The sequence below is a fragment of the Nelusetta ayraudi genome, unplaced genomic scaffold (assembly GCF_046127955.1).
Source record: "Nelusetta ayraudi isolate G7.1 ecotype Tasmania unplaced genomic scaffold, CSIRO-AGI_Nayr_v1 ptg000135l, whole genome shotgun sequence".
In the NCBI taxonomy this organism is placed as follows: Eukaryota; Metazoa; Chordata; class Actinopteri; order Tetraodontiformes; family Monacanthidae; genus Nelusetta; species Nelusetta ayraudi.
This window is the reverse complement of record NW_027466185.1, coordinates 8,218,664-8,231,799: the sequence shown is the minus strand read 5'-3', so window position 1 is coordinate 8,231,799 and position 13,136 is coordinate 8,218,664. Positions and strand designations below refer to the sequence as shown.

The 13,136-nt window shown below is 48.9% G+C and overlaps 1 protein-coding gene across 6 annotated transcripts; it reads left to right on the top strand.

Annotated features, from left to right (window-relative positions):
• The first annotated feature begins 317 nt into the window (after positions 1 to 317).
• Positions 318 to 12,641, top strand: tfec (transcription factor EC). Of its 6 annotated transcripts, none has more exons than XM_076011411.1 (8): positions 318 to 507; positions 4,464 to 4,718; positions 5,290 to 5,391; positions 7,266 to 7,386; positions 8,427 to 8,483; positions 8,598 to 8,673; positions 10,082 to 10,229; positions 11,442 to 12,641. In XM_076011411.1, the coding sequence occupies exons 1-8, from the start codon at positions 451 to 453 to the stop codon at positions 11,970 to 11,972; spliced, it is 1,347 nt and encodes a 448-aa protein (XP_075867526.1). In that variant the 5' UTR covers positions 318 to 450; the 3' UTR covers positions 11,973 to 12,641. The 6 variants fall into 6 exon arrangements, with proteins under 6 accessions (XP_075867526.1, XP_075867531.1, XP_075867528.1 ...); XM_076011416.1 differs by lacking the exon at positions 318 to 507 and adding an exon at positions 1,013 to 1,150; XM_076011410.1 differs by lacking the exon at positions 318 to 507 and adding an exon at positions 3,508 to 3,980.
• Positions 12,642 to 13,136: the final 495 nt, after the last annotated feature.

Sequence of the window (13,136 nt, the reverse complement as noted above, 5' to 3'; positions counted from 1 at the left end):
GTGATTCAGTCATGTTGTGTGACTGTGTGTGTGTGTGTGTGTTTTTTTCTCAGATGAGTTTGCCACTGTGGTTTTTGACAGTGGTCGGAAAAGCTTCTGTAGGGGGGAAGCTAAGATAATCTGGGAGAATGTGCTGAGCCGGTACTGGGGATGTTCATGGAAGGAAGGAAAGCGCGGCACTGGCAGCTCCGTTAACATGTCAACACACACACACACACACACACACACACACACACACACACACACACACACACGGGCCTTCTCAGTGTCATCGGCACTTCTGCCTCAGTCAGGCCTTTTCCCTGCAGCAAACGCACACTCAGGAAACAGGCCGAGCAGCTCCCAGGCACACCGACGTGTCGTGACTTTTCTTCCGATACTTTTGCAAAAAAAGCCAAAAGCAACAAGCCTCAGGCTTTGGGAGGTAAACTCTCGCAGCTCTGGGGAGCCATGAGCTGCTGCCGCGTGCTCCAAGTCGTCGGCCTGACTGAGATCCACATTTCACAGGTAAGAGCGGGAGCAGCCGCGACCAAAGGCCTGGAGAAATCGGGAAAAAAGAGACAAATGTGTTTTGTATGTGTGCGTGTTTGTGTTTGTGTGTCGCTGCCTGCAATGGCATTTTTGCAGCAGAGGACAATGTTGGTGCTGAGTCGAGCGACTGATCAAAAGCTTCAGATCTTCCCACAGATTTCACAGCTGTAGTGTGTGTGTGTGTGTGTGTGTGTGTGTGTGTGTGTGTGTGTGTGTGTGCGCGGCTACAGCTGTTTTCCACTTGGCAAAAACAACCCGCATCGTCGCTTTTTCTTTTACCTTTTCTTAATTTTTGTTCCACTTTCATCCGGCAGTGGTTCCCAGGTTTCCTGATTTCCACGGCTGAGAATTGGAGCATTTAGCAGAAACAAACGAGGGTTTGGGGTGGAGGGGTGGAGGGGTGAAGGTGGGTGGGTGGGAGGGGTCTCTCCGCGATTTCCACAACTGCCGTCGTTTCATAAGCTGGTGGATTTTTTTTTTCCTGAAGTGAAAGGAGAACTTGGGCAAGACTGAAACTGTGTTATGCAAGCAGCGCGGCTCATTTTGGGAGTCGGTGGACACCTGTGAGCGCGTCCGCCGCCATGGCGACGCTGACACACGGTTTCTTTGGAACTTAGAGGTAAAACAAAAAAATAATTATTCATTTCTTTATCCATCCCATGCAGCTGTTGTTGTGTTTCAATGTGATTGCAATTGTCTTGCTCTGCCTGCCTTTGCGATCGGCTGTTTAGGTGCACTTCCCCGTTGGACTGCCGGGACGGTTGTGGGTTCGAGGTCACTCATTGTAAATTGTGCCGTCCAAAGCAAACAAAAGCAAAGTGGGCGGAGGAGAAATGAAGCATGAGGGCAAAAGCGAGGCCGTTTCTTTGATGATTTGGATTTACGATTGTGACGTCTTTTGAGGTCGTTGCCCCATTGCTTTAACGACATTAAAGGGAGGTGCGACTGAAAAACATAGCGGCGGGACGGACAAACGCTCCCATTAATTGACGCTTCCGATTCACGGGAACAGGAAGCTGCTTGAATCGATGCGTGGAAACAGGAGGCTGAACCTGCGACCGGCTGCAGGTGTCGACGGTGGAAGCCCAGAAACTCTGAGCGTCTCCCAAACTTCCCGCTGCGGTCCCAGAGCAGTCCTAGCCCCGCCCCCTCGCCTTGATTGATTGGATTCTTATCTCATTCCCATCCCATGTGTATGGCGTGCATTGATAATTTCCAGCATGTCCCCTTCACACATGCACAGACCTGCCATTGTGGAGGTTGGCCTCGGTGACTGAAGCGCCATTAGGCCGAAAATCTAATCAGATCCCCCCCCTTAAGTGGATAACGAGCGTGTCTCCGGCATTTACAGTAGCCCGAGAGAGAGCGAAGTGAAACCAGGACAAACTGTTGTCACACACACACACACACACACACACACACACACACACACACACACACATACACACACACCGGGCGAGATGCAGTGTGAAGCGGCACTGGCATCCCTGCTGCTCTCTCCCAGGCGAGAGAGAGAAAAAAAATGTTGATTGGCCGACAGACGGTGCGTTGTTCGAACCTGGAGGAGCCCGATAAGAAGCTTTCAGTCGCTTCTCCACAAGTTGAGTATTGTGGTGAGTCGCAGTCGCGGATGGCTGAGCTGAGCAGGCCGATTCCGAAGGAAGAAAATATATATACACACTGTGGAAAATTAAAAAATAAGCTTTCTGTTCATTGAACCCGTTCTGCCAGATATGCTTGAGTTTGACCCCACACACACACTGCCATTCAAAAGTTTGGGGTCATTCACTTGTTTCTGCATTGAACTCCATTATAACCAGTTTCATGAAATAATGTTCTTTAATGCTGAGATAATTCCTCTAAGTTCTGTGTTAACACACTAAATTGGCTTTTTTTTTAAGAGCGTAAAATATAAACCATGATGCTTTGTTGTTGTGTGATTATAATACAGAGCTTTGTTTTCGAGGTGTTTGCATTTTTTTGAAGCATTTAACTTCTGTTATGATGTCTGAATATTGCTGACTTAACATGCAAGTGGGAAAATCATATTCAATGAGACATTCAAGGCAACAACTGTCAAAGCCATCCCATTTCTGATTTTGGGGCACCACTAATGTTCTTAGGCCAGTCCAGTAGATTATGTCATGGAGCTGCTCCGTTATAATGCCATTATAATGGAGTTCAATGCAGAAGTGAGTTAGTGAGCCCACAAACAAGAGAGAACAGCAGAACTCACCGACAATAAAAATCCACTTCATGCAGAGGCCTCACTTTCTCTCTCGTGCAACAAGTGCAACTAACTGGGGGCTAAAACGGCGCTAATTTCTGCACACTTCAGACAAACATAGCGTCTGTACATGACTGATCCTTTTCACATCAGCTGTGTTTGACCCCTGGCATCGTTATCTTTGGAATTTCATATTTCATATATTTGCTGCATGTGCCTTTAAATCCGACGTTACCCTCCACAAATCGGTTGCAACACACACACTGAGCATTTTTTTTTCTCCGCTACCAAAGTCAATCGCCTGCTTGTCTGACTTTCCTTCCACCTCCAATCGATTGGCTGGAGACACGGACACAGCGTTTTGTGAGCGGGTTTTGTGTATGTGTGTGTGTGTGTGTGTGTGTGTGTGTGTGTGTGTGTGTGTGTGTGTGTGTGTGTTGCAAGTGCGCAGGGTCCACGGCATTGACTGGGAGATGGTGAAGTTAAAAAATCTTTAGTTCTGTAAAGTTAGCAAACACACTAACTGACCAATGCTGAGGCGTTTTGTAACACTTGTGAGCTTTGCTTTTGAACTTCAGCGTAAAAACTACAAGTTCCCTTCCAAAAACGAGTCCAAAGACCGACCCTTAAAATAACTCCGGATAGGAGTCGCCGCTTGTTTGCTTTGCTGACGATGCTAAACTGTTTTACGCTGAGAGTAAATGAAAAGACTTGGTTAAAAAATAGTATTAAAGGGAGTTATTTAAACCTCCCACCCCTCCCCTCCGCCTCCCCCCAATCGGGTGAGAAACAAGGGTCAATTGTTGCGGCCCACGCTGGCCCCCTGGAGCAAGGAAGGGAGCGCGGAGGCGGTCGGTCCGGCGACCTTCCGATTGGTCAGCGGGACAGAAGGGGGCGGTCCGGACAAATTAGCCGTCGACACTAAAGGCAGACGTCCTGCGGTGATCAAACCCCGGGTGGTGCGACGCTGGCTGCCACCGTTTGAAGTGCTTGTCATGCGAGGCGACATAAAGGCTCAGCCGCAGCTTTGGGCTCCTAATTAGCTCACTTAGGGCCCCCTTTTTAAGGACCTTGGCCAAGAAGGGGGCACACCGGAAGGTTACAGAGCGAGACAGTGGCGGAGGAGAAGGAGGAAGACTGAAGATCATCAGTTCACCTGAGAATGCCACACTTAACCGACTGCAGCTACTACACCATGCGGGACGCCACGAGAGCTTCGAATGTAAGGACCAAAGTGCTGCGTTTTTGTTGTGTAACGGTTGCTGTCCTGCTGGCTGGGTTTTTTTTCTTTTTTTTTTTGTTTCTGAACAGACAGTTTGGTTGATTTAACTTTCAGTTCTTCATTAACGGTTGTCTGCCAAAAACAGCGGCTTGACTTGCAGAAACTGACATTTCTCAACCGAGGGGCAAGAGAAACTTTTTTGTCTGTCAAAGTGACTCAGGTTGTGAGTCTTAACTCTCCGTGTGTGAGATTCTGCCCGACCTGTTGGCTGAGGCTGTGACTAAACCGCAGGGAAGAAACGAGGCGGCGGTTATTCCTGTCGGGTGAATCACATCTTGACCTGCTGCTGCTGCAACATCCATGAAACACCCACAAAACAAAAAGCTCCACCAACTGAACTCATTTTTTCCACCTCAAACTGAAACCATTTACACATTTTTCTTTCTTTAAATTCAGTGCTTTATTTATTGATCTTACCTGCAGGTACACAGCCACCTGGAGAACTCCAAGTACCACCTCCACCAGTCTCAGAACCAGCAGGTCAAGCAGTACCTGACGCTGGGCTCCAAGCTGGCCGCCTCGGCCGGCCAGGGCCACCCCGTCTCGCACCCCCACACCCCGGGCCAGCCGCTGGCCGGCGTGCCCATCATGAGGAACGGACACATGTCCTCGGTCAGCGACGGCAGCAACCCCAACAGCCCCGTCACCCTCCTCAGCATGAGCAACCACGACGGCGAGGTGAGTTGGACGTGTTCTTGTTGTTGCTGTTGTTGCTTATACGCGTGGGAGAGAATGACATGAGGGAAATAAAAAGAGAAAGAGGCAGCCGAGCACGTGGAAGTGAAATTGAGAGTGGTGGAAAAGGCTGAAGGTCGGAATTTTTGTAGATTTTGCAACTTGTTTTTTTTCGATACCCGACCGTCTTTCAGTCTTGCGATAGTTCCCAAACTAACACCAGTATTGAGCAGCCCCTCCCCCTCAAACACGCTCATCAATAACTTCAGACATGTCGTCCCCTGATCAGATAACCGCCCCCCCCCCACCCCCAACCACCACCACCACTAACACCACCCTGAAAACTGCCCCCCGCACCCTCAACCCGTCTCTCCCGCCAGCCAACGCACGGAAACGACGTGGCCGCAGAGAGCCGGTCTACTATTGGATAAAGTCTCTGGAAAAGTCCCGCCCATCTGTTACGTCTATTTCGGTTCAAATGTTGAAACCTCCCCAGAAAATAACAAAAACAATGGTGCGCACGTCTGCGACCCCGTCCGGTGAAACACACTGAAAAATGACTGTTTTCTTTTAGTTTCCGATGGATGAAGTTATTGATGACCTAATTAGTCTTGAATCCGGTTTCAATGATGGGGGCTTGGATTGCATGGAGCCTAACATCATAATGCAAAACAACGTGAGTATGAAATCGCATCAACCACAGCCAGCATGCAATGTCAAATATGCCAGATTGTCATCAGCGTGAAGGAGCTTTCTTTGTGTTGACTCACACTTTCTTCACAGGCTGACCTTTTAGCTCTTCATTGATTCATTTATTTTGTTGTCCCTTGTTGGTTGAAGTTAAATTTCAGAATTTCTCTCCAAAGTGGAACGGGGACATCAAGTCCCCTGATCCGAAAAAAGGGGGGTGGGTTAATGGTGGGCCAGGGAGCGACTCGTCTTGGATCGAGGTCAGCTTAAGTCTCAAGATGAGTCAAAGTTCATTTTGGGGTTTAGCGACGTTTCCCACGTCAGTCCAGAAGGTGAACAATGCAGATTATGGACATTTTTTTTTTACGATGGGCGGCGGCGGGCTGGTGGTTGTGGTGGTGGTGGTGGTGGTTGTGGTGGATGATTTGCAGAGTTTCTAAAGTTGCATTCTCGGCTGGCAAAAAGCGCCATTCATCCATGCATAGCGGAAAAGGAATTCTGCAAACAAAGGAAAAAAAATGTATGACAAGGGGTCTGTTTGGCTGGAGAAGCGGGTGCAACACCTGAAGCCAAACACAGGGGGCGTTGTTGTCCGAATCAGCAGGGGACAAAGAGTCGTGCACGGATAGCGGAGGCAGCTTTACACTGTGCAGATGCCACAAGGGGGGGGCCGCAACAGAGGTATGGGGTGAGGTTCGGCAAACAACAGCAACCCCCCCACGCAACTGTTGCAATCTTTTCCTTATGATAAGAACCCCTCCCCCCCAACCAAGTGCACACAAACTGAGATGTCTGCAGTTTCTCATGTTTGTTCCCCACGCCGCACCTCCTCCTCCCGTCTACAACCCCCCCGCACCTCCCCACACCCCCGCAGCCCGCCCCTCCCTCTCATCTCTGGACTTATCGTCGCTTTCGTACGAGAGATTTGACACGCGTGTCACGGTGGGGCCAAATTGCGCTGCTCCCATCTCGGAATGCATGGTGACTTCTTCGCTCTTTTCCCATAAAAACGGCCCGAGGCGGATTAGACACACATGTGTGCCAGCACGCCATATCTGACCGCCCCTCACCCCCTGCTTCCTACCCCTCGCCCTTCCCGCCCCGTGAAAAAACGCCTTATGGTAGATCTGATGTCTGCTTTTTTTTATTTTTATGACTCCCAACCCCTCTTTTCAACCCCAGACGAGGAGAGAAGCGTAGGAAAACAGTTTTGCCTCTGTTCACCAGTTGACCCCGGCCGGCCCTCTTCATCTAAATGGGACGCCGCTTTCCACACAGAGCGCATCTCTGTGTCAGCGGCGCCTTTCAAGTGGACGGCTCGGAAAATAGTAGCATTAGCGGATCAGGGAGCCGGGAGTCGGGTCAAACTCAAGGCTCAGGGCCGAGGCCGCACGCTTGACATGCCGGGGTGGGGGGTGGGTAGCGTTTAGTGGAGCAAGTTCAGCATCCAACATTCAGCATTTCTTTTTTTAAATCACACGGACATTGCACAAAGAAAAATTTTTGAAACCGGGACCCAGGTTGACAGCCCACCCACCCTCCGCGTCCTCAACGTCAAGGCGCAACAAGTGGACGTCCTCACGCATTTCTATGTTGGCTTTTCTGGCCCGAGGCCCCACTTTGCCCCGGTTTACCCCAGTGTTGTTGACAGTCTGTTGCTGAGCACAGCGGTGGGTTTGTCCCTACCCACCAGGGGGGCAGTGGATACCTGAGGCCGCCCCGCTGGGAAGTGCAAAGTGGGGGTTCAGGGGGGTGGCTTTTGTGATATGTGCTACCCGGTAGGTAAAAAAAAACAATTCTGACCGGCACACCCTCTCCCCTCTTCCCCTCCCCGCTGCCTCTCCCTTCTCTCTCCCTCAGGTGTCCCTAAGCGACAGCATGCTGGACCTCTATGGGGGCGAACAAGGTATGAACGCCCCTAGTGGTGGAATGAATCCCACACCTAACCGCACAAAGCTCACTGTAAAAAGGGAATACACAGGTATGGACTCATACCGTGATAGCACTGATCAAACCACTAACCCATTGACAGACTTATTGCATATTTTCATAACCTGAGGAATTAGACAAAATAGTCCAATAGTCTGCATAACTAGGCAAAAAATAACATTGTCTTAGATAATCAATTACAATATTTTTCCAAAACAACCTCCTGTGTGGTTAAATTAGCTGAAAGATGCTACATGTAGCCTGTATTCTTCTCAAATATAGGCCAATCACGTGCGGCCGGCAGATTGCTGGGCACTGTTTGGCAAACACTGGCCCTCTTGTCAGCGACTCCGCTAATGTGTCGCAGAAACGTGTTGACTATTCATCGCAAAGGGCACGCACACATACACAGGCATGCACGCAGACGCACAAAAGAAAGTCCCCCTCCCTTTGAAAGGTTTCTTATTAATGTCATGCATCAAGCGGAGACTCCTAATTGATTTAGGAAAGTGAGAGTACGGCTGAAGAGCCCCCTCGCTCTCGACAGGCTAAATGAGTAAATATCCGTCCGTTTCATTGGAGCGAGAGTGGTAGGGGTGCAGACAATGGGCCCGCTTAAGTTGTCCCTGATTGAATCAACAGAGGCAAATTGGGAAATCCAATCTGGGCTCCCCAATTATGTAATTTGAAAGAATTTGTGCACAAATATGGATGCCCTGGCATTTTTTCGTGAGTCTCACGGGCAGATTAGTGAAATGTGCCCAACTATCTTGATTATGGAGTAAGTAGTTTTTTTTTTTTTTGCCCCCTCCATCCTCCCCACTTCCACAATGAGCTGCAGACTTACTTTGGCGGAGATAAACTGGGCCCTGTGTGTGAGTCTAAAGAGGTCAAACGTCTGGCCGGGTATAAAAAGTCTACATTCTGGCTGACCTCGAGCGCTGAACTGGCACAAAACAAGCGACTGTGTATCTCCTCACAGGACCCTTTTGTGGTGTTTTGCCTGTATTGTCTTCCCACTCCTGAATTAGCACCCGTCGCTAATCAATTTGCTCCCCTTTGCTCTCTCTTTTCTCTCTCCCCCCAAAACAGAACACGACACACGAGTGATAGCCAAAGAGAGGCAAAAGAAGGACAACCACAATTTGAGTAAGTGTCTCCCGTCTCCTGCTTTCAAAAGCGAAACCCCCACTTTGCAGTTAGCCGATAGCGGAGCGGCTCACCGTGCCCCTAATTGTCTTGGCTTTTTCCTCTGTTGCTCAGTTGAAAGACGAAGAAGATACAACATCAACTACCGGATCAAAGAGCTGGGGACGCTCATACCAAAATCAAACGACCCGTAAGTTGCAAAACCTTGAAAGTAACAATGCCTCTGGTTCACGTCACGTTTCTGAATCATACAATTTTTGCGCAATATACCTCACAATTTGGCTGTGTTTTAAAGTATTTGAAAAAGCAGTGCATTCTTCAGGCACTCAAAATTATTCAGAAATTGAACACGGAATGAAATGCATCAATTGTTATTCTGACAAGTTTTTGAAATCACATATACATTACATATATTTTGCACATAGTGTCACTGGTCAGCCGACCTAATGCTTGTTTGGGTCTATGGTGAGCATCTGCTGACATTAATGTGCTAGCTATCAATAGCATGCGCTAGTCCTTCCGTTTGATGCAGTTGTGATGTGACAGTAAAACACAATTTTTTTTTTTTTTTATCAAAGTTAAACGTTTTTTCTTTTTGTTTTACAAGTTGTAACTGCTTGTAAAATGCAGCAGCTAGCTTCTAGCTGCAGCATTCTTCTCTTGGTGCATAAGGGTTAAAGTGTACTTCACTAAAGTACGCCGTCGGTACTATACAATTTGAAACACTCCTCCCGAACCCTTCGTCCGGCCTTGAAAGCATATTGCAAATGTATGCACAAACAGGCTGAATTCAAATTAACTCACATTTGAAGGGCGCACTTGAACCACCTCATCGCCGGCGCCGGCGGCACCGCTCAAAAAGCCTGAGTGATGAGGGAAAAAAGGGTCAGAATGCATCGGAGCGGGCCTCGCCGGTCCAATCAGAGTTACGGAGCACAATTGGAAACGGCGAGATGGAGCGTGGAGCTGAATTAAAAAATCCACCGTCCATCTCCCGCAGTTGAACTTTGCCTCAGATTTAAATGCAAGGTTGGCGTCGCCGCCGCCGTGCCATTAACGCAGGATGAAAGAGATTATTAGGGCCGATCGGGCCGACGTCTCACTCGTGCGGAAAGAGGGGACGATTTTACTGCAGCCCCCCCCCCACCCTTTTTCCTTTTTTTTTTGAGAAAAAAGCAGTAATATCTGCAAAGGAATGACTCGCACCTTCGCACCTCGTGTCAAACGCTCCCCTCTTTTTTTTCTTACCTCCGTCTTACTGCTTAGCTCATTTTCTCTCACCTATTTTTACTCGAGGATTAATTTTACTGAACAAGGAGGTACCAGAATGGACTTTCCACATAGCTACTTAACTATTCTATTAAAATCCCCCATTCAGGGTCCCCATGTAATGTCCAAGGATGAATAATTCCTCAATGTAATTTGCCATTTCTTATTCATATCATAAAAAAGGAGGAGGGGAGGTGGGGGGGCCTTAAAACTTTCCAACCCCCCATTCTTTTTCTTTTTTAACGTACGTCGGCGAGGATTTTCTGCCGACATCAGTGGGTTCCGCGCGGGAAAAGGTTATCTCCCCTCAACATTTGTTCTCTCCGCAGCGACATGCGCTGGAACAAAGGCACCATCCTCAAGGCCTCGGTGGAGTACATCAGGTGGCTGCAGAAGGAGCAGCAGCACGCTCGCGAGCTGGAGAGCCGCCAGAAGAAGCTGGAGCAGGCCAACAGGAGGCTGCTGCTCAGGATCCAGGTGATGAGACGCGACACGTACAGAGTCTAAAATTCTCCATCGGCTCTCCCGCTGTCCTCGTTTGCTCTCATTGAAACTCGCACGTCAAACGTTCAGGACGGACCAGATTTCCAATTCTAAAACACAAAACCAAACCAAACACTGGTGCATATTTGCAGGGAACAGACAGAGTCTCCACTGCTGTTCAAAGGTTTGGGGCCATTGACTCATTTCTGCATTGAACACCATTAGAACCAGTTTTATGAAATAATGATCTTGAATGCTCTGTGATCATTATGAGTGCCACAGAAATCAGTCAAGATGTGCTGAACAAGTGTGGGAACATTTTAGTGTTTCATGAATTCCAATGTCTAATTAAAAGTGATTGAGAGATTTCTACACACTAAATCGGCTGTTATAAAATTATAAACCGTGATGCTTTGTTTACTCTTTCAATGGTTGTAGCACACACAACAAAGTCTGATTATATTACAGAGCTTTGTTTTCGAGGTGTCTTTTTAAAGCTTTTCACTTCTGTCTTGATGACTACACAGTGCACACTTGATATTCATTCTCTAAAATCACATTCACTTAGACATTCAAGACAACAACTCTCAAAGCCATCCCATAATGTGTTCAGCACACCCTGACGGATTTTCATGCACTAGTAATGTTCTCAGACCATTCCAGTAGATTGTTTCATGAAGCCGTTTATCATGGAGTTCAATGCAGAAATGAGTCAGTGACCCCAAACTATTGAACGGTGGTGTAGATAAATCCGATTTGAACCAAATAGCTTCCAGTATCAGACCACATATCAGCATATTTCTCATCGCTGAGGCATTTCCCAGGAGACTAGTCCTGCCATGTCTTAAGAACGAGACCAGATCGTGACCACAACCTGGACAATGTCTTGCAGTCTGGGGGTCGTGTGAGGTCACTGCTGCAAAGAGACTGCACAGTTTACCGTAGTTGCATTCCCGAATGGCGGGAAGGACCTGATTCACAAAGTCATCCTGGATTGCCTGTGAGAAAAAAAAAAACATGTGATCTCAGAGACCTGAAACGGTCGGAATGTGAGGAGACACGACTGCTGACGTGTCACTCCTCAAGACGTGTCACTCCTCAAGACGTGTCACTCCTCCAGGCGTGTCACTCCTCCCAACTGTAAATCTTTTGCATCGTTCATAAAGACCTACATGGTCTAAAATAGTTCTTTTTATTTTCCTCCAGGAGCTGGAGATCCAGGCGCGAGCGCATGGCCTCCCGAACATGGCCACGGCTCTGGGCGGCGTCGAGCTGTCTTCACACCTGCTGAAGCAGCAGCAGCAACAGCAGCAACAACAGCAGCAGCAGCAGCAGCAGCAGCAGCAGATGTCCCCGCAGTCCCAGCAAGCTCAGCAGCAGCAGCAGCAGCAGCAGCAGCAGCAGCCGCCCGTCTACCAGGAGGACCCCAACGGCGACTACCTCCAGCGGATAGTGGTGGCCGCCGGGGTGCCACCCCTCGCCGGGGCCACGCCCCAGGACCACGCCCCCTCGGCCGGCGCCGACGGCTGCACCACCTTCTCCGACCCGCTGTCCCACTTCACGGACTTCTTCAGCGCCACGCTCAAGGAGGAGCACCGGCTGGACGAGATCCTGATGGACGACGCTCTCTCGCCCTTCGGCGCCGACCCGCTGCTGTCGGCCGGCTCGCCCGGGGCGGCGTCCAAGGACAGCAGCCGCCGGAGCAGCTTCAGCTCGGCGGAGGGCGACGACCTATAAGAGGAGCCCCCAACCCCACCCGAGCACCCGAAAACTACTGACTGACTGCAACTCGGGCGACACGCCCCTCAAAGCGGCAGAGGGCCGAGTCCGGCTTGCTCCCCCCCCTCCCCTTTTTAAATACTTTGCGGTCCCCGCCCCCCCTCACTCACAAGAAATGAACATAAAAAAAGGGAGACTCTCAGCCGCCTTCGAGTACATTGTGTAAAAAAAGAAAAAACAAAAACAAAGAGCGATGACTATTTTTTGTTAGTACGATAAACACTGGGGTAGATACACTGAAACCTATGCAAAATAGCCACTAAGAGAGAAAAAAGAGCTTTAAAGTGAAAAAACTTGTGTATTCGTCTTTCTGTGCCTTACCGGGATTCTACATGTTTTTTTTCCTATTTTTTTATTGCCGCATTACTATTCACGCTTTAACTTATGTACTTATCCTGCAGTGCCTAACACGCCGTCGGCCTTGTACGTCTTTTGTACCCTTTTTTTAAGCGTCTGGCTGTATTTATATACCTTTTAATCCATCAATGTATTCCTTGAACATATATATATATATATATATATATATATATTATATATGTATATATTATTATCTAACATTTTCATTTTTTATTCCTAGCGAGGATGGGAGAAGCATATTAAACCCCCCCCCTTTTTTGATATACCTACTATCTGGCTTTTTGTCATTCGCTTCCATACAAATGCTTCAAATCTATCTGAAAAAATAATCTCACAACACTTTGTGACTTTACTGGGTCTGACTTTGCCAGGACCGGCTCCCTAATAAAGTGCTCACTCAGAGTGCGTTTATCCACGCGCTGCCCCCAGGCGTTGCAACCCGCAACCAAGGTCGGTTATTCCAGTCGGTGGTGCCCTGACCTTTGACCCCGACACCAACAAGGCCCCTTTTCCTCCACGCGACTGCTCACTTCGTCACTGGACATCGGCCGAGCGCCAACAGAAGTAGCGCTGAGTGGCGGAGGAAGCTGAGTGGGGGAGGGAGGGGGCGAGAGGAAGGGAGGAAGGAGGGGGAATTGGGTAATAAAGACGAGCGGGAAAAGGGGGCAATAACACTGATGACGAGACCGCTGCGGCTTGATGAGCCCTCGATGGATGAATAACGGCGAGGGATAAAGAGTCGCTGGGCCGGGTTTGCTTTCAGGA

Excerpts from the sequence above, each read along its gene's own strand:
- tfec (XM_076011410.1), top strand. The coding sequence starts at position 3,921 with ATGCCACACTTAACCGACTGCAGCTACTACACCATGCGGGACGCCACG. Across the intron at positions 4,719-5,289 it reads TGAGCAACCACGACGGCGAG|TTTCCGATGGATGAAGTTAT; the intron begins GTGAGTTGGACG and ends GTTTTCTTTTAG. Across the intron at positions 8,484-8,597 it reads GAAGGACAACCACAATTTGA|TTGAAAGACGAAGAAGATAC; the intron begins GTAAGTGTCTCC and ends TCTGTTGCTCAG.